This window comes from Drosophila nasuta, unplaced genomic scaffold (genome assembly GCF_023558535.2).
Source record: "Drosophila nasuta strain 15112-1781.00 unplaced genomic scaffold, ASM2355853v1 ctg39_pilon, whole genome shotgun sequence".
In the NCBI taxonomy this organism is placed as follows: domain Eukaryota; kingdom Metazoa; phylum Arthropoda; class Insecta; order Diptera; family Drosophilidae; genus Drosophila; species Drosophila nasuta.
The window spans coordinates 53,441-77,916 of NW_026869556.1; the positions used below are offsets into that span (position 1 = coordinate 53,441).

The following is a 24,476-nucleotide window of genomic DNA, read 5'->3' on the forward strand; positions in this document are numbered from 1 at the left end:
AAAACGCCTACTTACTAGGGGTGTGAGTTGCTTTGGCTGAAAATCTGGTATATTGTGCCGTCTATGGTATATTTTGAATGCGGTACTATATCGATATACCACATATACCATTTGGTATATTTTTAGTATTTTTGCAGTATATTTGGTATATTTTGAGAATATTACCGCAAAATATATTATTTTTATTCAAAATGGGTAGTGGTATCTCACAGTCGAGTACACTCGACTGTAGCTTTACTTGTTATTATTATTATTTTATTTATTTTTAGTATTTATTTATTTATTTTTTTCTCTTTGGCCTTATTTAATTAATTCTGCCTCATACACACTTACTATGTTTGTCCGTTAAATTATTTATTTATTTATTTTTCTTGTCATTTTTTTTTTAATCATTTCATAATGTTATTAATATTCAGATTATTGTTGTCATATGTTAATAAATTAAGTATGTCCGCTTAATTGTTTACTTTTATTTGGAACCATGCCTAACCAAGCAGGAGTAGATTAGCCGAACCACTGTCTTTTAGGGATCCTGCCAACTTTTAGTTTTTGGCAATGAATGCAGGATCATGGTAGGGTGGGCGTCTGTACACAATACAACAGCTGTGTTGCATGAGAGAGTGGCTCCGTCTTCTTTGTTAACCTACCTTCCTCTCCTTCCCTTTCTCTTCTCTTTCACTATTGTTTCATGTAACCTTCCCATTGCACTCCTTCTCCCTGTCTTCCCATATGTACGCGAATTTTAAATGTATTATTATTATACGTGGTGCGTCCTATTAGTTGGCCTTTTCCTTGAACCCCATGCTATCTGAGCAAAGCCCGGAGAAGCCAGCGCGTACGCCACGCTAATAAACCCAACACCAGCACCAGACGAAGACATTACACTAGTGATTCGTTACAGATATAACTATAATTTAATAATATATTTTGGCGCCCAATCGTGTGGCCTGTTTTTGTATAGAATCTAAACATGGCCTTTAAAAATATTATATATGCTCTAGAATCAATAACATCTGGTGATTCAAGTCTTTTTGTTTGTCTTTATACATATTTGTGTACTAGGTTAGTCTCTTTGTGTCTATTTTATTAGCGAGAAAGTAATACCTCGTAAAATCAGGACAAAACAACTTAACCAAGACGGTAGTGGTTGACGTTTTCGAACATAATAGCTTCAAAATGGCTTTATACTCAAACGGTCAAACTGTCTACTGTCGTTTATATGCTAGCGTAGTTCTTTAGGTTTAGAGCTTACTTTGAAAAGTTCGTGGACCAGATCTGCCTCTTGCGGTAAGCAAACACCTAAGAAAACGATGGAAATAAATTAGTACTACAAAATTAATTCAGCAATTGACAGCTAAACTCATTGACTGGGGTTGCATAGTCCCGTGGTGGCGCAAGTCAGCTTAATGTGTTTAGTATTGTTTATTGTCCGTCTTCATCAATCATAAAGTTTACAATGTAATATTACTAATTAGGCGATCTATTATCGACCGAGTATGGTTTGCATGCGCTATTACGCTATACTTGGTTTTGAAATAATTGCTCTTAAAGTTGGTATTATTAACATGAAGGAGCTTTATGAATGCTTATATTTTCCCCAACTTCTTTTCTTCCCTTTTAGTGGCTGTTAAGGCATTCACATTTCAATTAGTGTTTGAAACGGATCGTGGCTCAGAGCTGCTTTCTCGTCATACTAATTGAAGGTATGCTTATCTAGCAACTAGTCCTATCCATTCAGGTGGGTTAATAGGAAAATCTGGAGGCTAACTTACACTCTGTGAAGTTTTGCATGGTTTCCAAATATCTTATGAATCGTGTTTGATTATCAGTTTTGTTAAAATTTGTATTTGTATTATTATTTATTTATCTATTTAATTGTTCAGTTATTTTTGTGTGTTAATTATTATTTGGTATTTGTTTATTTATTTATTTATTTCATTTTTCTCTTATTTATTTAAATCTTTATTTATTTGTATAATTTTTTTTCCCTATTATTATTATTTATTTATACAGTTGTTTGGCGTAGAAAATTTTTTTCCTTCATTAGCAGAAATTCTGATGATTAGGTCTTACATATCATGCCAGGTCCCATAATTCAAGGTGAAACCATTTGTTGTGTTTGCACTCAGGAGGTCGAACATCCTGCGCAATTGTTAGCTACAAGGTGCAATCATTATTTTCACCACGCCTGCTTTAATACTCGCACTGACAATAGGAATTTGTGTCCAGTGTGCCGAACTGTGTTAACAAGATCTTCTGTGAATCTTGCTGAAGAATTGGAAGCAGCCAGTTCAAGTGCCACTATGAGAACTAGAGGGCAAGCGAAAGCCACGGCGACGGTCGCATCGGCAAATGCCAATGTAGGAAATGCTACTGGTAGTAGGTCCAGCTCGCACCCAAGGCAGCCGACTCCAATTCCACAAGCTCCGCAACCGGTTGTAGTTCAGAGTCCAATAGCTCAGCCAGCGGCAAGTGCTGTTGGCCAAGAAATACAACAGGTAATTGCGGCTGCGATATCAGCAGCATTGGTACAGCAGACGCAGATACTATCGCAGGTGCTGGAGAATGGGTTTCAGAGTAGCTCAGCAACAACTAGCTGCACATAATGAACAATTTCAATCCGTTCCTAGACCTTCTTCACCAAGTCCACAGCATCAAGCTTTGAGGAGTTGTTTGGATTACCAAATCGGCTAGATACGAATCCGTTGGTAAATCCGAGAGCGCCCCAAGTTGGTGCCAACTCTTCGCCACCGGGTTCTCAACTGAGTAATACTCTACGACCCGACAGAATTAGCCAGATTATTGCTAATTGGAAGCTGAGGTACTCTGGACATTCGTCTATGTCGATAGAAGACTTTCTATATCGAGTAGAGTCATTGACTCGACAAACTCTGAACGGAGACTTTGAGTTGGTAGCAAGATATGCGAGTAACTTGTTTGAGGGTAGAGGAAGTGAATTTTTCTGGAGGTACCACAAAGTGTGACAGAAGTTCGTTGGGCAGATTTATGCAAGGCATTGAAAAATCAGTTTACGGATGGTAGAACCGATTTGGAGATTCGAGCAGCTATTTCGCAACGAAAGCAGAAATCAACGAATCGTTCGATCAGTTCTACGAAGCCATTGTGGCATTAGTAGATTGTTTGAACAGCCCAATGAGTGAGCAGTCCATGCTGGAAGTCTTGCGAGCCAATTTGCTCTCGGATATTCAGCACAAATTATTGTATGTGCCAATATTCAGCGTTGAGCAGTTGCATCACACTGTTCATACGCGAGATAGGTTTTGAAAACCATTTCAATGCCACAACCGTTCCCAGAGGTTTACCGAGACGGCATGTAAGTGAAGTCACGGTACAAGCCACAATGGATGAAGAGGATGATGTTGAAGAGCCAGAGAATCTGGAGGTGGATGCTCTAACACTTTCATGTTGGAATTGTGGGAAAAGTAGTCATAGATACCAAGATTGTGTAGCCGTACGTAAAGTATTTTTTACGGTTGTGGTAAGCGTGACACTTATCGACCCAGTTGCACGAAGTGTGCAATTCCAACCAAACCTGTAGGTGCGTGCACCGTTAACAAGTGCACGCAAACAAGTCTCAAAGGGTACCAACCCCGAGTAAATGATGATAACAGTTTATCCAACAAAGTTTCGGAAATTCAAATAAACTCGGCCAGATCTATTAGTTTGGATGTAGAGATTGTTTGCAATTCGCAATAAACAGCGGAAGGGAATTGCATAATAAGCAATAAGGAGGAAAACAGAGCTGTATTAGCGTCAATAGTGGATCCTCCTCCTTATGCCCAAGTCGAGATGCTAGGCAAAACGATTACTGGGTTAATGGACACTGGTGCTACTATTAACTGCATTGGTGGGAAGTTAGCTGAGGAAATACTAGCAAACAACAACGAATATACGCAACTATTGTCATCTGTGAAAACTGCTGATGGAAATAGGCAGCGAATTTGTGGAAGTTGAGTGTTCCTGTCAATTTAAAGGCAAGATACAACCACAACGATTTTATATCGTACCGACTTTTGTATATTGTATATTGTATTGTATATTTGGGTATTGAGTTTTGGAGAGATTTCAAGCTATTGCCAATATGTTTGATGCACCCGGCTGACACTGACAGCATTGCCTCAATTGCCTTTGATAATTCGCAGCAACTCGAGTTGATATCGGAGCAACAAACAGAACTGGCAAATTTCATGCGAAGGACCTTAAGCAATAATCGCTTATCCTCGCACCATTGCAATTAAGCTACCCCAAGCGGGTATCCCACTTTGTCGTTACAACGACTAAGTGTGATTTTGCCAGGGGATGTGTAATAGGCCGCTTGTCGAAGTTAAAATTCCCCAAGCCTAAAAGTATGCAACATTTTTTTTCTTTTTCTGCACACATACCTATTTCTATCTATTATTTAATATATTATTTATTTATATGTGTATTGTCGTATTTAATTTGTATTATTTAATTTGTTTAGTTGTATAAAATAATTTGTAGTCTGAGAAAATGGTACTCAATGTCTTGTCATGTTTTGTTCTGAGAAGCGGAGCTTTATTTACAAATGAGACTGAAAGCTCAAAAATAGCGCCATCTATTGGTGAACCCCGATACATGCAAGCATGAATTGCTAGATCAGCTGCTCGTGTTAAGTCCAGACCACAATAGACAAGCGATTACCTTTTGAGTTTTGAGGTTTTTGTTGTTGGTTTTGGCTGGAAGAAAAATGGTTAGCAGGTTATGTGCAGAACCTAAGTAAAAAATAGTGGAGAAGTGCATGTGCATGTAAATAAAAAAAAAAAAAGTACATCAGTGAAGTGGTTGGTGTAGACAGATGCTTAAAACGTACTTGTGAGTATACAAAGATATTTCATTGTATAATTGTTATACTGAGTCGTTGATCTGGTCATCTTCTTTTTACAAAAAGTGCACCTTGCCGTCCACTTGTAGCTGTTTGTCCACTAGAGGAATTTGCCAACTGGCGTAAATAAACCAAGTGCCGTTTTCCAGATTAGGGTAAATATTTGTTATACGTATATTTAGTTTTTTTGTTGTTCTAAGTTTAGTTTTGTCTATTTATTTTTAGATTCGGCCCTCAGTCATAAATTATAATAACCCAGTATTAATTTATATAACACCCGGTATAAAGCTGAATATAATGACCAGTCATAATGTATATAAAACCCAGTGTGTAAATTATAATAACCCAGTGTGTAAATTATAATAACCCAGTGGTAGAATTTTAAATTAATTTAAAATGAAACTTCAACACACACAACTGCTTGATTAACGGCCAACCACCAAAAGCTCCAAGTCGCAACTGTGCTGGACACATCAGCTGTCTGGGCAACGCAAACATATGAGCTGTTGCTGGCTGCAGACGCTCATTGAGCACAGGAGAATTGCTTCCCAGCAGGTGGTGTTTCTACTGCAAAACACCTGCGTCCGGCAGCCTTGCGATCTCCGTTGGCTATTTGCTCCGCACTTGTGGTGGCATCGAGGCCGAGTACCTGCGTCACCCAGGAGGAAGGCGAACGGCAGCTTATTTTTTTTGTTTGTTTGTTTAATATTGTTAATTTACGTTATGTGGTTTAACTATGCATCTATAAGTGATAGTCCATCAATGTTGTAAGTGTAATATGATGTGGCGAGAAAGTTGAACCAACAACTTTTCTGGGTCCTTCATAATGCAAGTACCACTGTACTATTGTATAAAATAGAAATGGCAATCATTTAAGAAGGCATGTAAGGCAACACCTATAGGCAAAATATCTTTGTAAAATTGAATTTAGTTACAAAAATTAATGTTTTGTATTGCCTGAAAAGCATGTAAAACCATACTTGCATACATTTGTATGTATGCATGTTTGTTTTGATCGACGCTACCGGTCATAGCAAGCAGATTTCATGCAGGCGCAAAAGCTCGCAATTATTATTATTCCCCACAGATACACCACAGACAGGCACCAACACAAGGAAAGATCTTTCTGCGTGGGAGTCTCTAACTAATTAATAATACATGAGCTACAGCTAAAGCTTCCCTTTGCTGGTGGTCCATCTGACCATAGCGCTGCTACAGCTGTCTGCAGTCCCAGCGGTCAGTGACCTTGCGAGACTGGCAATAGCAAAACATTTCATTGAGTGACAGCCATCAGCTGATCCTCATTTTACTTGCATCTAGTGATTGCCTATATTCGGTGTGATGGTCTAACATTGCATTTCTAAATGAACCAAAACTAGTTCATTTTAGCTAATTTTTTCCTTCTCTTAATTTATACAACATTTAAATGCTAAAATAAATATTTATATTATAATTATGCTAGAACATATTTTATATTTATAGAAATCTGTTAATTTATTGTCCCCAAGCAACCAGATAAATAAGAACACTTTGAGTTTAAGTTTAATGAACCGCACAAACTCGCTGACGAAACTAAAGTGACGCTTATTAGACGCGTGCACAAAAGTGAAGGAATGTGTGAGAGGGACGACCAGAAGGCTCCGTTGCCGTTGCCTCTTGAGATCCCTTTCCACCAATACATACACAATATATGTAATGCGCGAATATCAATATAATTCTTGCACTTGTATCTATTTACATACGTATTTTTCAACACGCCACCTCAAGAGTTACATTGATATATAAAGAATAGTTGACAGACGAGTATTTTGCTTATTTATTTTAATTAGTTTGTTCATATAGTTTCTTTTCTTTTTTTTCTTTTTCTTCTTCTGGGGATTACAATTAGATCCAGCATTTGCTGCAAAGAGTTGGGGAAACCCAGTAAAACCCAACCAGATCTATACAAATAAAAATAACCAAAAATTAAGTTTACATAGTGTAAAACAAAATATACAAATATTCAAATATTCAAGATTATTGGATTAAGGAACTTCAGTTGCTTAAAGCTATTCGTAGGTATTCAATACTAAAGTAAGTGGACCCTTTTTTAAATTAATATTTAGTCCATGACAACAGTTTCGGTTAGGTTTGCTGTTATTCAAAAAGTCCCATCTGGGCTCTCAAAATACTGAATCTGGCGGATGGTAACGGCTTCGTCAAGATGTCAGCGAGTTGGAGATCTGTGGAAATATACTTTACAGAAATTAGTTTCTTTTCAATTTGTTCCCTAGTAAAATGATATTTAATGTCTATGTGCTTCGTTCTTTTGTGGCAGGTAGGATTGTTGGCAATACTAATACAGCCTTGGTTATCTTCAAAAATAACTATTGGACCATTTAATTCTAGATTAATTTCTTTTTATTAAAGACTTAAGCCATAGGGCTTCTCTAACACCTTCAAATAAGGCCATGTATTCTGCCTCAGTACATGATGCAGCTACAGATTTTGCTTCATGGTGCTCCATGAAATCAGACAGCTCTCAAACATCTTAAATAGGTATCCAGTAGTACTTCTTCTGTCCGTTTCATTCCCGGCCCAGTCAGAGTCTACATATCCTATCAGAATATTTTTAAAATCAACATTTTTCTTGAATGTGAGCTTCAAATCAACAGAGCCCTTCAGATATCTAAGAACTCTTTTCAGGCATTGCCATAGTTCATAATTGTTGTTGTTTGTATATCTACAATCCTCCATATTATATTTTCTCAAAACATTTATGATGTATGCTGACTGGCTAAGACATATCTGACTGTTTGTTATCAATTTTATACCAATAAAATGACGAATTTCTCGTAAATCAGTCATCTTAAATTTATCTTGAAGGTACGATTTAAAATTAGACATAGTTTCAGATTCCTTTGTAGCAATTACCACATCGTCAACATATAACAAAATATATATATTCCTTGAAATATCTCCCTTATTTAAAATGTAAACGGTCAACTGCTAGGTTTTCAAATCCAACATTTTTCAATACATTTTCAAAGACTTCAAACCAGCATCTAGCGGCTTGCTTAAGACCATATATAGCTTTATTTAGTTTACAAACTTGATTCTCAGAAAATTGGTTTAAGCCTTTTGGAATATTCATGTAGATTTCATCCTTTAGAGTTCCATTTAGAAATGCAGTTTTAACGTCCATATGATGGACAAGTAAATCATATTGATTTGAAAGAGCTAACAGAAATCTGAAACTTGAGATTCGTGCAACTGGTGCAAATGTCTCATCATAGTCAGTCATATACTCTTGAGTGAAACCCCGCGCTACAAGCCTTGCTTTGTATTTCACTAAGTTTCCGAACTCATCTTGTTTTATACTAAATACCCACTTACAATCAACTATGTTTTTATTGTTTGGCTTTTGCACTAAGGACCAAGTGTTATTTTCAAAATGGGAGTTGAGTTCATCTTTTATGGCTTCTTCCCATAGAGATCTGTCATCACGAAAGTTAATTTCGTCAAAATTAACTGGAATATCATTCAAGCATATTTGAGTATTCATAAGACATTTCTCTAAGAATCGATATGATAATTTTGGGATACCTCTAAGTCTTTCACTGCGTCTGATTTCTTCATCATTTTCAATTTCTTTTAATTTATCACCAGTTACAACTGGATCGGCATTCTCAAGATTTGTGGAATTTTCATTGAGTTGTAAATTTAATCCAGAATCAACAGATTCAATCTCTTCCTCCAAAGGAAAATCCAACTCTTCACTTTCTCTATTTAAAGAGTCAATATTTGGTTCAACATTATTACTTTGAACCACAGATTCTTCTCCATGTAAAACTCTAGATTTTAACATGTTAATCTCATCCACCACAACATCTCTAGCTGTCATAAATTTCCTTGATTCCTCATTCCACAATTTATACCCATTTGGTTCATATCCGACAAGTATAGTTTTGATTGACTTTTCATCAAACTTTCGTTTTCTCACTTTATTTAGTGCATACACTGTCGAACCAAATATCTTGAGATACTTTAATACAGGCTTTTTATTATGCCACATTTCATACGGTGTTTTACTTATATTCTGCAAAGCTCTGCTTGGGGATCTGTTAATTAAGTATGTTGCCGTTAAAACAGCCTCACCCAAAAACATTTATCAAGTTTAGCACAAGAAATCATAGAGCGAGCCTTCTCGGTGATTGTCGAATCATCCGTTCTGATACACCATTTAATTGTGGAGTATGAGGAACCGTCAAATGATAGCTGATGCCTTTTTCAACACAGAAATCACGCATTTGATTAGAAAGGTATTCCCTACCATTATCAATATACAAGTTAACAACTTTTAAGTTAAAATGAGCCTCACTTTTAGCCACAAAATCTTTGAAAAGAAAAAACATCCGACTTATATGTTACCAAATACGTCACACAGTAATGTGTATACTGATCAATAAAAACTACATAATAGTTTTTATTATCTATAGTTTGTGGTGTAATTGGACCACAAACATCAGAGTGGATTACAAATAGTGGTCGTTGGATATTGTCTTTGTTCTTAAATTTTTCAAATTTTAATCTAGACTGCTTGCCACTTACACAAGCTTCATATACTTCATGATTTGACTCAACATTGTTTAAAAGATTATTATCTTCAAAGAGACCTTTTCGTTTTATTTCCAAAAATTTCCTACACTTATATGGCCCAATCGTTCATGCCACAATCGATACTCAGCACTATTTGGGATTCTAGACGTATTCAATTTAAATTTTATTATTGGTACATTGTACTCACAGAATCCAGCAAAACCAATACTCCGTTTTTCGAAACTCTTATGCCTTCAGGGTTGAACTCTATGGTCATCCCGGCATCCTGCATCTTTTGACCGAGAGCAGATTGTGAGGAATATCCTTACAATACAGTACGTTTTGTAGGGTGATTTGGTTTCCAGTGCTGGTGAGATTAAGCACTCCTTTGGCTGTAGCATGAATATATTCTCCGCGTTTGGCAATCTCTATAGCCACATTCGATTGCAAACGCTCATAGTCGGAGAATAAAGCTGCGTCATTTATGAGATGATCCGATGCTCCTGAGGATAAACTCAACCTCATCCGTGCTCGGGCTTGATGTTGCATTTGTCATCATAAAAGCGAAACTACGCTCCGGCTGTGCCACCACTGCTGCCGCTGCTGTTGTTGCTGCTGTTGTTGCCGTTGCCATTTGAGCCTGCCTTTCCTTTCCACCACTTTCAATTGAATTGTGATTTCCTGTCTTTTAAAAAGAAGCAGTCCTTCTTGAAATGACCTGGTTTTCCGCAATAAAAGCATTTGGTTTTGGCTTAACAAAGGGTTTTACTGATTTCTTTCCAAATTTCGCACCTACTTTATTGTTAGACTTATCTTTACACTCCTTTTTGCCTATTGCCTGCAGCACTTTGTGGCTAGTATCCTTGCTCAAATTCTGAAGCTTTATCTCCTGATCAAGAAGTCGTGTTTTTACATAAGCTAAGGTTAAGTTACTTTCAGGTAAAGTCTCAATCGCAGTTATAACTCCATCGTAACTGGGTGGAAGAGAAGAGTAGATGGGAAATTTTATCCATTTCGTCTAGCTTTGCTCCTGATGCGATGAGTTCTGTTATCAGGTCATCGAAGAAATAGAAGTGATTAAGGAGTGAAGCATCACCTTTTAACTTAAGCCCCAAAAGTTTCTTACGAAGTGATAGTTGCGATGCTAGGCTCTTTCTTTCGTAAATGGCATCTAAATTCTCAAAAATCTGCCTGGCTCCATCGTCATTGCTAGCAAAAGCTAAAAACGAATCACTTAAATACTCAATGATCAAGTTTTTGCAGCTCTTTCAGCCTTTTTGTTTTCTTCGTTCACTTCGAAATTTATTTCATCAATTACTTTCAACAAATCATGCTCCTCCAAAAGAGCTCTAACTCTGAACTTTCAAATAGAGTACTTTTCACCATCAAATGGTTTTATTTTTCTTTTACCCTTATCCATCGTTTTCCAACACAGCAACGCTTCCTAGCAAACAACCTTTTAGCAACACAACACAGTCTAGCAACACAGTCCAGCAACACAGTTTAGTAACAAAGTCTAGCAGCACAGTTCAGCAACACGAAAACGGTAGCACAAAAGTGCAAGAAGAGAACTTATGGTGAAATTCAAATCACGTGTTTTTTTTAATCTTTATGCGGCGATTCGTCTTGGCTTCTTCCTGGAAATATGTGGAAAAATTTTATGCGGCGAATTGGTCGCAGCGTCATATATTGTGAAATTAATAAGTTATATTGTGCAATTTCTATCACACAATATTCAAACACTTTCAGCAATTATATTTCGATGCTGACTGCAAACGTAGTACATATGCATGTGAATGCATACATATATACACAAATATTCACATATATGCTTTCACTTTTTATTCACTTTTATTTTCTTTTTATTTTAAACAATCAAAGCATTCCTATTATTAATCCGTTGCAATTGTGTCTGGGCCCATAACCTATAGAAATCTGTTAATTTATTGTCCCCACAAGCAACCAGATATATAAGAACACTTTGATTTTTAGTTTAATGAACCGCACAAACTCGCTGACGAAACTAAAGTGGCGCTAATTGGACGCGTGCACAGAAGTGAAGGAATGTGTGAGAGGGACGACCAGAAGGCTCCGTTGCCGTTGCCTCTTGAGATCCCTTTCCACCAATACATACACAATATATGTAATGCGCGAATATCAATATAATTCTTGCACTTGTATGTATTTACATACGTATTTTTCAACAATATTTATAGGTTAATTATTTTTAGTATTTATTTATTTATTTTTTTCTTTTTGGCCTTATTTAATTAATTCTGCCTCATACACACTTACTATGTTTATCCGTTAAATTATTTATTTATTTATTTTTCTTGTCATTTTTTTTTGTCATTTCATAATGTTATTAATATTCAGATTATTGTTGTCATATGTTAATAAATTAAGTATGTCCGCTTAATTGTTCACTTTTATTTGGAACCATGCCTAACCAAGCAGGAGTAGATTAGCCGAACCACTGTCTTTTAGGGATCCTGCCAACTTTTAGTTTTTGGCAATGAATGCAGGATCATGGTAGGGTGGGCGTCTGCACACAATAACAGCTGTGTTGCATGAGAGAGTGGCTCCGTCTTCTTTGTTAACCTACCTTCCTCTCCTTCCCTTTCTCTTCTCTTTCACTATTGTTTCATGTAACCTTCCCATTGCACTCCTCCTTCTCTGAGCAAAGCCCGGAGAAGCCATCGCGTACGCCACGCTAATAAACCCAACACCAGCACCAGACGAACATTACACTAGTGATTCGTTACATCAATCAAATAAGGGATTTGGCTGTATCCTACAAAAGAGAATTTAATAAACAATTATCCACAATACAAATGGATACTGGATCGGTTACTTCCAGTGAAGAAGAATCAGAACTGGAGCCAATGATTCGTGAACATGTAACGTGTAACGAAGCTTGTTCGTTTTAGAAGCTGGTGTACTTGTAACATACGAAAGAAGTACGCGATCGCTACGGCTGTTGTCTGGTCGGATGGGAGTGGGCTAAAGAGAAAAATCCTTTCCGCTACGTGCTTCCGTAGGTTAATTATACTATTAATAAATTCGCGTACTTAAGGGAGGGAAAACGGGGAAAAGACATACAAGGACTGTAAACAAAAGAGGTAAAGAGTTAGAAGAAAACTGGAGGAAAGACAAGTTAGGGATCTACCTTCGACTTGGAGCACTTCTCCTTTACGGTGCACACATTGGTGCAGACGCCCACCCTACCATGATCCTGCAAGGCCAATGTAAAAATCAATTTAAATGACAGGATCCCTTGGAGAAGCTCCTCGTTACTCAACCCTCCCCATACAAATGCTGCATGGTTCCAAATTTGAAGAGCTTACTCGCACATACTAAACATTATAACAAATTTATTTAAATTAAGAAACATAAAGAAAAAAGCACATAAGGCAACAAAAGAAAACATGGACGGAATATGAAAATACGACGTTGAAATATTAAAGCTAATTTAAATCTATTTCATAAATACTTAAAAACTAAATAAATAGATAAATAGAAATAAATATGATTAATAGAAATAGTTAGTTAATATTTCATATTGCAATTTTATATGGATCGCTAAATTAATAGATAGTTTTAGTATAAAACTATTTAATTAGGAATCCATATCTTTATATGGCAATGGACCATCGGCAAAAGCCCAGCACTAAGAAACTTAAGGCTTCTCAGGCGCAGCGAAATGAAGCTGCCAGCAAAACAAATAAAAATAAACTTCGTTTGGTCTTTAACTTTTGCATTCAACAGATGCAATACAAAAAGCTCTGTAGCGAACAATATGAGAAAAAGCTACGTAGATATAAACAAAAAGTTCACTTACAGCATTCTCCAGCGACGAAAGATCTTTCACAGCCGGTGATATGTGTGTGTGTGTGTGTTGTTATGTTGTTGTGGTTGCAGCTGTGGATCAAAAATTTAAAGCCCTAACCAAAAGCTTTCTACTCAAATGTTGATCTGAGCTTTTATGCCAGATGTTCCATTGTTTACTTTGTAAACAATTATAAATGTAATTTTAAAATTGCAAATTCATGACAGAAAACGGAAGTATTTACGAACAAGACATATGTAGAACGACTTATGGTAACTAATGAAGTTCATTTACATTTGACACATAGTATATGATACCACAAAATCATATGTACATTCACATCACAGTTTTCTTCCATTCAACATATATATATGCACGCAAACAAGACTTCAAATGAACAAAATATAATACAGAGAAGCACTAACTAAGTTGCAGAAGGCCCAAAATGAACAATGTCGGAATACATATACTGCGCTGCAAATCGCTCCTCCAAATTTGTGCCCAATTGCAGTGCTGACTCCCGCTTGCAGCTATGAGCTGATCTTCTGCAGCTTTCGCAGCAGTCGTGCAGAAGCTTACAAAGCTTTACTACAAGCTTTGTTCTGCCGGCTGTCGAAGCGGAGTGGATGAGCTTTGCTTGGTGGCTTAACTTCGTAAGCACCAACAACATCCAAAAGTACAATATGGAACTACGTGCCGTCTGATTGTGAAAGAGAATTCAGATCATGAATACATGTAAGCTTTATATCTGCAATAGTGCAATAGTTACCCTGCCTTTTGGACGGCACCATAAAATCTCCAAATTTTGTCTCCGCCTGTTGGCCTTCGGCAGCTGACCGAAAAAGGGGTGTTTTCACACAATTTCCTTACTCGCACTATGCACTTTTTAGTTAACTGAATATTTATGTTGGGTCGTTACGTTAACGTCCGTCGCACTTTATTCTCAATTTATAAATATTGTTCTTTTTTTCTGATGCGACTTGTCACGACCAATTCAGAAACATGACTTTGCGAGATTGCATGACCAACACGAATCAGCAAAAACTGGCTTGTCAATAGGGCGTTAATCTTTGATGCATTCTTAACTTCCCATTCTTTGACATTCACTGCCTCAAGATGCATCTATCGCAAAAATCTTTTTGTTGTTGCCAAGCCCCACACACAGATGGCGCTAATAAATTTGTGCCAACAAAATACAATTATCCTAAAAGTTTCTACTAACATTAAACAATTATTATACATTTAACATTTAACTAACAAAAATTGGATTATTAACATACATAAACATAACTTTAATAAATATATTACATTAACTACTATTTTCTACATCTAGTGCCGTGGCGCTGGCATTTTTCCTACTTGGCAAAAAACCTTTTGCCTACTTTTAGGCCCACCAAATAAATGTTGGCGGTCAAGCGACCACTACAATCCCCCTGCCAAAATCACACTTTGGGGTCATCACTCCAAAAGTGATACTCGCTTGGACGAATTTCCTGGCTACCCGATTCATTGTTTTATATCTTTAGCATGATATTTTCCAATGAATCGCCCTTGGGTATCTTCTAACTCGTAATAACTATTGCAAAGCTTACGCTTAATACGAGATTTTACAAATGTTAGAGCTAGATGCGCATTAAAGCCTTTTTCAAAATTATTTTGTTGAAACCTTCGCCCATCAACTTCTGGACCAATTCTAAAATCTACTTCTCGACTTCTAAGATTGTACTGCTCTTCTTTTCTTCGTGCTTCCGTTTTATGCTCTGTTGAGCCGTTTGCCTTATTATATCAACGGAATCCGCTCGATGAAAACTAGCTGTATGGTTTTCTAGAAGTTCTAAATTTCTTAGAAGTGGATAGGTATTGCCATTAAGAATCATGTGTTGTCCAAATGCAACACAATATGGACTGACATTTTCTGCTAACTGCCTGCTGGATCGTAACGCACACAAAAGCTCCTCAATCGATTGATGCTGCCGTTGCCTGGCTGAAGACAATTGCCTAGGAGCAGAGTCAACTCTATAGCTTTCAACTTGAGCCGCTGACTTAACTGACAACTTGTGAAAGCCACCTTCACTCGCCTTCGACAAGTCCTGCGGATGCTGAGTTGCTACGTCCTCCGCAATACTCTGCTGCAAACTAACCATTGGTGGCACAACTGGTGCTCGGGCATACAAGTCGGGCATACAAGTCGGTGCAATATTGCTAGAGCCTGTGATTAACAGATTTTGCGCTACTGCCTGGCTTTTGAACTTTGATAGCGTTTGTTCTTCTGAACTCTGAAGTGCACTTAGTTCTTCTGCCAAACTCATGGATTTGCTTAACACAGTCTTACAACTTGGGCAGACTTCGTTATTTTCAGTCGCAGTACTGAAACACATATGATGAAAATAGTGATTGCAACTCGTTGTTAGAAGTTGAGCTGGATACTCTACTTCTTTCGAGCATACACCACAGAAAGTTTCTCCCGCCATTCTCTGATATAGTAGATTAGACTTTCCACTAACGGGTCTGGCCATTTTGGATATTTATAAATTGCTAACTAAACAAAAAACGTATGAAACACAAAGCAATAATGACAGTAATAATAATAATAGTAATAATAATAAATAAACAGTAAATGCAATCAAACTCAAAAAGATACCAATATAACATAAATAAATTTGGAACCATGCAACACTTATCGAAGGAAGAGTTGCTAACTAATAGTCGAAAGTAGATATTGAAAACAAAGAAAATAGGGAATCTGAAAAATTGCTCCAGATATAGCGGCAAGTTAAGTAGTTCGAAACCACTTAGTCGTTTCAAGCGAATATCTAGAAACAATATCCAAATACAGATAGGGTTTGTTGCATCGCTACCACTTACACTCGTACCCACGTAAAAGATAACGACCATGTTCGTGTGTATTGATTAACACAGAAAAAATAGATATTGAGAAAAAGAAAATAGGAAATTCGAAAACATAGATAGATTTTGGTTACATCACTACCACTTACACTCGTATCCACGCAAAAGATATCGACCATGCTCGTGTGTATTGATTAACACAGAAAAAAATAGATATTGAGAAAAAGAAAAGAATAGGAAATTCGAAACATTGTTCCAAATACACATCGATTTTGGCTGCTTCACTACCACTTACACTCGTATCCACGCAGAAGATAACGACCATGCTCGTGTATAGTGATTAACACAATAAAGAAGTATATATTGAAAACAATGAAAATAGGAATTCGAAAAACATAGTTCCAAATATAGCGGCAAGTTAAGTAGTTCGAAACCACTTACTTGTTCCAAGCGAATATTTAGAACCAATGTCCACCTACAGATAGATTTTGGTTGTATCACTACCACTTACACTCGTATCCACGCAGAAGATAACGACCATGCTCGTGTGTAGTGATCAACACAGAATCAAAAAGCAGATATCGAAAAAAGAAGAAAAAATAGGAAATTCGAAGCATTGTTCCAAACACAGGTAGATTTTGGTTGCATCACTATCACTTACACTCGTATCCACGCAGAAGATAACGACCATGTTCGTGTATAGTGATCAACACAGAATCAAAAAGTAGGTATTGGAAACAAAAGAAATAGGAAATTCGAAACATTGTTCCAAATATAGATCGATTTTGGCTGCTTCACTACCACTTACACTCGTATCCACGCAGAAGATAACGACCATGCTCGTGTATAGTGATCAACACAGAATCAACAAGAAAGATATTTGAAACAAAAGAAATAGGAAATTCGAAACACTGCTCCAAATATAGCGGCAAGTTAAGTAGTTCGGAACCACTTACTCGTTCCAAGCAAATATTTAGAAACAATGTTCAACCACCGATCGATTTTGGTTGCATCACTACCACTTACACTCGTATCCACTCAAAAGATAACGACCATGCTCGTGTGTAGTGATCAACACAGAATCAGAAAGCGGACGAACTCCATTGTTTACTTTGAATTGACTGCTATGTTTCTATCTAGCGGCAAGTTGCAGTTTTATCCGCAAGAAAACTTGGCTCCAGCTAAGACTCCACATAAGCACCAATACAAAATATTTCGAAAATATTTTTCGAAGACAGGCTAGCTAACATACAACAGTACAATAAAACAATTACGCTAACCTGGCCTCACGTTTGGGCGCCAATTAATATAATTAAACTGTAACGTGTAACGAAGCTTGTTCGTTTTAGAAGCTGGTGTACTTGTAACGATACGAAAGGGGTACGCGATCGCTACGGCTGTTGTCTGGTCGGATGGGAGTGGGCTAAAGAGAAAAAATCCTTTCCGCTACGTGCTTCCGTAGGTTAATTATACTATTAATAAATTCGTGTACTTAAGGGAGGGAAAACGGGGAAAAGACATACAAGGACTGTAAACAAAAGAGGTAAAGAGTTAGAAGAAAACTGGAGGAAAGACAAGTTAGGGATCTACCTTCGACTTGGAGCACTTCTCCTTTACGGTGCACACATTGGTGCAGACGCCCACCCTACCATGATCCTGCAAGGCCAATGTAAAATCAATTTAAATGACAGGATCCCTTGGAGAAGCTCCTCGTTACTCAACCCTCCCCATACAAATGCTGCATGGTTCCAAATTTGAAGAGCTTACTCGCACATACTAAACATTATAACAAATTTATTTAAATTAAGAAACATAAAGAAAAAGCACATAAGGCAACAAAAGAAAACATGGACGGAATATGAAAATACGACGTTGAAATATTAAAAGCTAATTTAAATCTATTTCATAAATACTTAAAAACTAAATAAATAGATAAATAGAAATAAATATGATTAATAGAAATAGTTAGTTAATATTTCATATTGCAATTTTTATATGGATCGCTAAATTAATAGATAGTTTTTATGTACTATAAAACTATTTAATTAGAATCCATATCTTTATATGGCAATGGACCATCGGCAAAAGCCCAGCACTAAGAAACTTAAGGCTTCTCAGGCGCAGCGAAATGAAGCTGCCAGCAAAACAAATAAAAATAAACTTCGTTTGGTCTTTAACTTTTGCATTCAACAGATGCAATACAAAAAGCTCTGTAGCGAACAATATGAGAAAAAGCTACGTAGATATAAACAAAAGTTCACTTACAGCATTCTCCAGCGACGAAAGATCTTTCACAGCCGGTGATATGTGTGTGTGTGTGTGTTGTTATGTTGTTGTGGTTGCAGCTGTGGATCAAAAATTTAAAGCCCTAACCAAAAGCTTTCTACTCAAATGTTGATCTGAGCTTTTATGCCAGATGTTCCATTGTTTACTTTGTAAACAATTATAAATGTAATTTTAAAATTGCAAATTCATGACAGAAAGCGGAAGTATTTACGAACAAGACATATGTAGAACGACTTATGGTAACTAATGAAGTTCATTTACATTTGATACATAGTATATGATACCACAAAATCATATGTAAATTTACATCACAGTTTTTCTTCCATTCAACATATATATATGCACGCAAACAAGACTTCAAATGAACAAAATATAATACAGAGAAGCACTAACTAAGTGGCAGAAGGCCCAAAATGAACAATGTCGGAATACATATACTGAGCAACACAATCATCTATGGCACGATCATCTTCGGAGACATTTCCTCTGGTGGTCGCACGGTCACTTGCGCATATACCACATCTGGGGTAATGTTGCCGTTCTCCTTGCTTTCCCTCTTAGGGACAACTCCCAATGCAAATTGCGGGGCGGCGGTGCGGTAGCGCTGCAAATCGCTCCTCAAATTTGTGCCCAATTGCAGTGCTGACTCCGCTTGCAGCTATGAGCTGATCTGCTGCAGCTTTCGCAGCAGTCGTGCAGAAGCTTACAAAGCTTTACTACAAGCTTTGTTCTGCCGGCTGTCGAAGCGGAGTGGATGAGCTTTGCTTGGTGGCTTAACTTCGTAAGCACCAACAACATCCAAAAGTACAATATGGAACTACGTGCCGTCTGATTGTGAAAGAGAATTCAGATCATGAATACATGTAAGCTTTATATCTGCAATAGTGCAATAGTTACCCTGCCTTTTGGACGGCACCATAAAATCTCCAAATTTTGTCTCCGCCTGTTGGCCTTCGGCAGCTGACCGAAAAAGGGGTGTTTTCACACAATTTCCTTACTCGCACTATGCACTTTTAGTTAACTGAATATTTATGTTGGGTCGTTACGTTAACGTCCGTCGCACTTTATTCTCAATTTATAAATATTGTTCTTTTTTTTCTGATGCGACTTGTCACGACCAATTCAGAAACATGACTTTGCGAGATTGCATGACCAACACGAATCAGCAAAAAACTGGCTTGTCAATAGGGCGTTAATCTTTGATGCATTCTTAACTTCCCATTCTTTGACATTCACTGCCTCAAGATGCATCTATCGCAAAAATCTTTTTGTTGTTGCCAAGCCCCACACACAGATGGCGCTAATAAATTTGTGCCAACAAAATACAATTATCCTAAAAGTTTCTACTAACATTAAACAATTATTATACATTTAACATTTAACTAACAAAATTGGATTATTAACATACATAAACATAACTTTAATAAATATATTACATTAACTACTATTTTCTACATCTAGTGCCGTGGCGCTGGCATTTTTCCTACTTGGCAAAAAACCTTTGCCTACTTTTAGGCCCACCAAATAAATGTTGGCGGTCAAGCGACCACTACAAACAAAGGGTTCTGCTGGATAGCTTGGAACGCATCATAAACAAAATGACGAATGAAACACGTCAAGGATTTATGCCAATCATAAATCAGTATTGGAATAAGATAACAACGATCCACATAGAAATCTATAAAAATTTGAGGATCCTGCAAAACTTGGATATAGCGACCGGAGATATTTAGCAGCTGAAGACGCCGTCATAGGAGTCCAAACTATGACATGTGAAGAAAGTATCTCCCGTCGTGTCAACATACCCCAAATGCATGCCTCATTGGCGTTGCCGAAGGTTGAAATTCCCAAATTTGATGGGGATTATTTAAAATGGCAACAATTTCATGACATCTTTGTAGTAGGACGTGTGCCTACACTCACATACTCTAACTTAACACTCTCTCGGCTATGCGAACTCTCTCTCGATATTGGCTCTCTTTATCATTTCTCTCTTTCTATTTCACATTCTATGTTATACATAACTAAGCTACGCGGTCAGTCTTGATCAAGCAGCAGAATAAGTCGGACGCTAAGCTACAATTCGTGTTGTTTTATTAACTACCACAATTTCAGAAGTGGGATCGGCCATGAAGAAAAAAAAAAAACTTGAACACGTCTACATTTGACAAATACACTACGGCCCAGTTAAAAAGTGGCTAACGACAGGCAGCAAAGCGAAATTAATAAAACGGTTGCTCGATGTTTCACCAGAGATGTTTAAAAGAGTACCAGCAGGAAGCAACGATTTATTAAGTTTGGCCAATATTTTGTCTGGCCAAGAAAAGGAATTGCATAACAACAACGAGCGTCATGATCAGACTCAAAATGTTCGTGAAAATTCTGACAGAGGAGGGGGTGTTCACCAGGATTTGTTAAACACCATTGAAAAGCTGCAAGAAGAATTACGTTTAAGCAAAGAGGAATTGCGAAATTCACAGAACAACGCAGCTGCACATCAGATGTCTACATCAGAAATAGACAACAACAACGGCGCCACACAGTTTTTGCGCACAGCTGCACAGCGGTCGGCGACAACGACAGCAACGGGATCGACACAAACAACAACGGTGCCATACAGTTTTTGCGCGCAGCTGCACAGCATTCGGCGCCAGAAGTCGCGAATTTGGGCAACAGCAACGACAACAACAACATCAGCAGTTCTGTATTTCAAGCTATGGGCAGCACTGGCAATGTAACGGACAGTACTGGAGAAGAGAAGAATTGTGCTAAACGAAGTAAAATGTGGATCAGCGGTCTCGCTCGCACTCGCAAAGGAAGCTACGCTGGAGGTCGACGGAAAATCATGTGCACACATTTGGGAGAAGATCGCTTTATCACCATGCAACAACTGTTAGGAACATAGATTATTAGGCAACATCTGTTAGGAACATAGATTATTAGGCAACATCTGTTAGGAACACAGACTGTTAAGCAACAACTGTTAGGAACATAGACTGTCATGCAACAACTGTTAGGAACATAGATTGTTGGGCAACAACTGTTAGGAATATAAACTGTCAGGCAACAACAGTTAGGGACATAAACTGTCAAGCAACAACTGTTAGGAACATAGATTATTAGGCAACATCTGTTAGGAGCACAGACTGTTAACAATAACAGAACGAATAATGAAAACAAACTGTTAGGAAATATTTTTGGTAAACCACAACTGTTACGAGATTGTTATGCTAAATCACAACTGTTACGAGATTGTTATGCTAAATCACATCTGTTACGAGATTGTTATGCTAAATCACAACTGTTACGAGATTGTTATGCTAAATCACAACTGTTACGAGATTGTTATGGTAAATCACAACTATTAAGAGACGATGATAGTGAATCACAACTGTTAGGAAATGTTTATGCTAAATCACAACTATTAGAGGATCAATTTATTAAGGCGATATATTAAATGAAAAAAAAACTGTTATGGAATTATTAGTTGAAGCGGAAAGTGTAAGAAGAAATTTTGGAGTTTCTTCGGATGAGAAAATAGTTAAGAACAACAAACATTCACAAAATTAGATTTGAACAAGTAAGAAAGCTACAGTCGAGTGTACTCGACTGTGAGATACCCGCTACCCATTTTGAATAAAAGAAATATATTTTGCGGTATTTTCTCAAAATATACCAAATATACTGCAAAAATACTAAAAATATACCGAATGGTATATTTGGTATATCGACATAGTACCGTATTCAAAATATACCATAGACAGCACAATATACCAGATTGTCAGCCAAAGCAACTAAGACCCTAGTAAGTAGGCGTTTTTGCCCATACAAAGTATTTCTTTAATAACTTCGACAATTTTTATCTGATCGCAACCAAAATTTCAGAAATCATAAATACTATAGTTATTATTGTATATACCAAAATTCGGAACTCTAGCTTTAAAATTACGCTTGTTATTCGATTTTTGATTTGGGGGCGGAAGTGGGCGTGGCAAAAATTTGAAACAAACTTGATCTGCGTGCAAACATAACAAATGCTGTCGAAAAAAAATTATAGCTCTATCTCTTATAGTCTCTGAGATCCAGTGTTTCATACGGACAGATGGACAGACGGACAGACACACAGACGGACAGACGGACATGGCTATATCGTCTCGGCTGTTGACGCTGATCAAGAATATATATACTTTATAGGGTCGGAGATGCCTCCTTCTACCTGTTACATACATTTCCTGCCGGCACAAAGTTATAATACCCTTCTACCCTATGGGTAGCGGGTATAAAATGGCTACTTCCATGTTTACGTGGAAGGAACTTTTCGATAATTTAATCAGGCAAGAATTGAATAATAAGTAAAAATGTTTAAAAATGGGTTACTGTACGAAATAATAGTAAAAGTATTAGTTAAGATTTATTTTTATACCCGCTACCCATAGGGTAGAAGGGTATTATAACTTTGTGCCGGCAGGAAATGTATGTAACAGGTAGAAGGAGGCATCTCAGACCCTATAAAGTATATATATTCTTGATCAGCGTCAACAGCCGAGACGATCTAGCCATGTCCGTCTGTCCGTCTGTGTGTCTGTCCGTCTGTCCGTCTGTCCGTATGAAACACTGGATCTCAGAGACTATAAGAGATAGAGCTATAATTTTTCGACAGCATTTGTTATGTTTGCACGCAGATCAAGTTTGTTTCAAATTTTGCCACGCCCACTTCCGCCCCCGCAAATCAAAAAATCGAATAACAAGCGTAATTTTAAAGCTAGAGTTGCGAATTTTGGTATATACAATATCTACTATAGTAGTTATGATTCCTGAAAATTTGGTTCCGATCAGATAAAAATTGTCGAAGTTATTAAAGAAATACTTTGTATGGGCAAAAACGCCTACTTACTAGGGTCTTAGTTGCCTTGGCTGACAATCTGGTATATTGTGCCGTCTATGGTATATTTTGAATGTGGTACTATGTCGATATACCAATACCATATACCATTTGGTATATTTTAGTATTTTTACAGTATATTCGGTATATTTTGAGAAAATACCGCAATAAAATAAACATTTCTTTTATTCAAAATGGTAGTGGTATCTCACAGTCGAGTACACTCGACTGTAACTTTCTTACTTGTTATTTATATAAACATACTTTGTAAAGTCAAGATCAGGAGATCTAGTTCGCAGGATGGCCGAGTTGTAGTAGGACGTGTGCCTACACTCACATACACACTTAACGCTCTCTCGGCTATCCGAACTCTCTCTCGATATTGGCTCTCTTTATCATTTCTCTCTTTCTATTTCACATTCTATGTTATACATAATTAAGCTACGCGGTCAGTCTTGATCGAGCAGCAGAATAAATCGGACGCTAAGCTACAATTCGTGTTGTTTTATTAACTACCACATCTTCAAGAAAATGATTCATGAAGCATCATTACCCATCATTCAAAAGATGTGGTACTTAAAACTAACATCACTGGAGATGCTGAGCGTTTAATACGCCATCTATCCTTAACCGAAGGAAATTATGCAACAGCCTGGAATATGCTACAAGAGCGTTTTAGCAACAAAAGAGTGCTAAGTAACGCATTAATACAAAAATATTAGACCAACCATCAATAACAAATGATGCCAAGTCTATAAAGGCAATGCATGATAATATCAAAGAAACATTATCTGCACTAAATAACGTTGGAATTCAAACTGAAAACTGGGATCCAATACTGTTATGTAGTTTGACAAGGAAATTGATCGTCAAACTCATATGTTATATGAGCAGTCAGTTGTAGACTCAAAGAAGCTGCAGAAACTGGATCAGTTTTGACCTTCTTGGAACCTCGGTTCCTTACACCGGCAGTGATAAGATAAATCACACCAAAAAGGCACATGCGGTCAGATTGGTACAGAATATACATGCTATTTCTGTAACAAACCCAATCACATTATGTACAAGTGCAACGAGTTTTTGAAGAAAACAACAGCTGAACGATTAAATTGGATTCAAGGGAACAAGTTATGCGTAAAATGTTTCAAACGCGATCATTCAGCAAAGGAATGTCAGAAGAAAAATTGTTT

At 37.2% G+C, this 24,476-nt stretch overlaps 1 protein-coding gene across 1 annotated transcript; it reads right to left on the reverse strand.

Annotated features, from left to right (window-relative positions):
* Positions 1-2,370: 2,370 nt before the first annotated feature.
* Positions 2,371-8,732, reverse strand: LOC132797950 (uncharacterized). Its single transcript, XM_060809696.1, has 3 exons — positions 8,450-8,732; positions 8,240-8,374; positions 2,371-2,558 (listed from the first exon to the last, which is right to left on the reverse strand). The coding sequence occupies exons 1-3, from the start codon at positions 8,709-8,711 to the stop codon at positions 2,371-2,373; spliced, it is 585 nt and encodes a 194-aa protein (XP_060665679.1). The 5' UTR covers positions 8,712-8,732.
* Between the last annotated feature and the right edge of the window lie 15,744 nt (positions 8,733-24,476).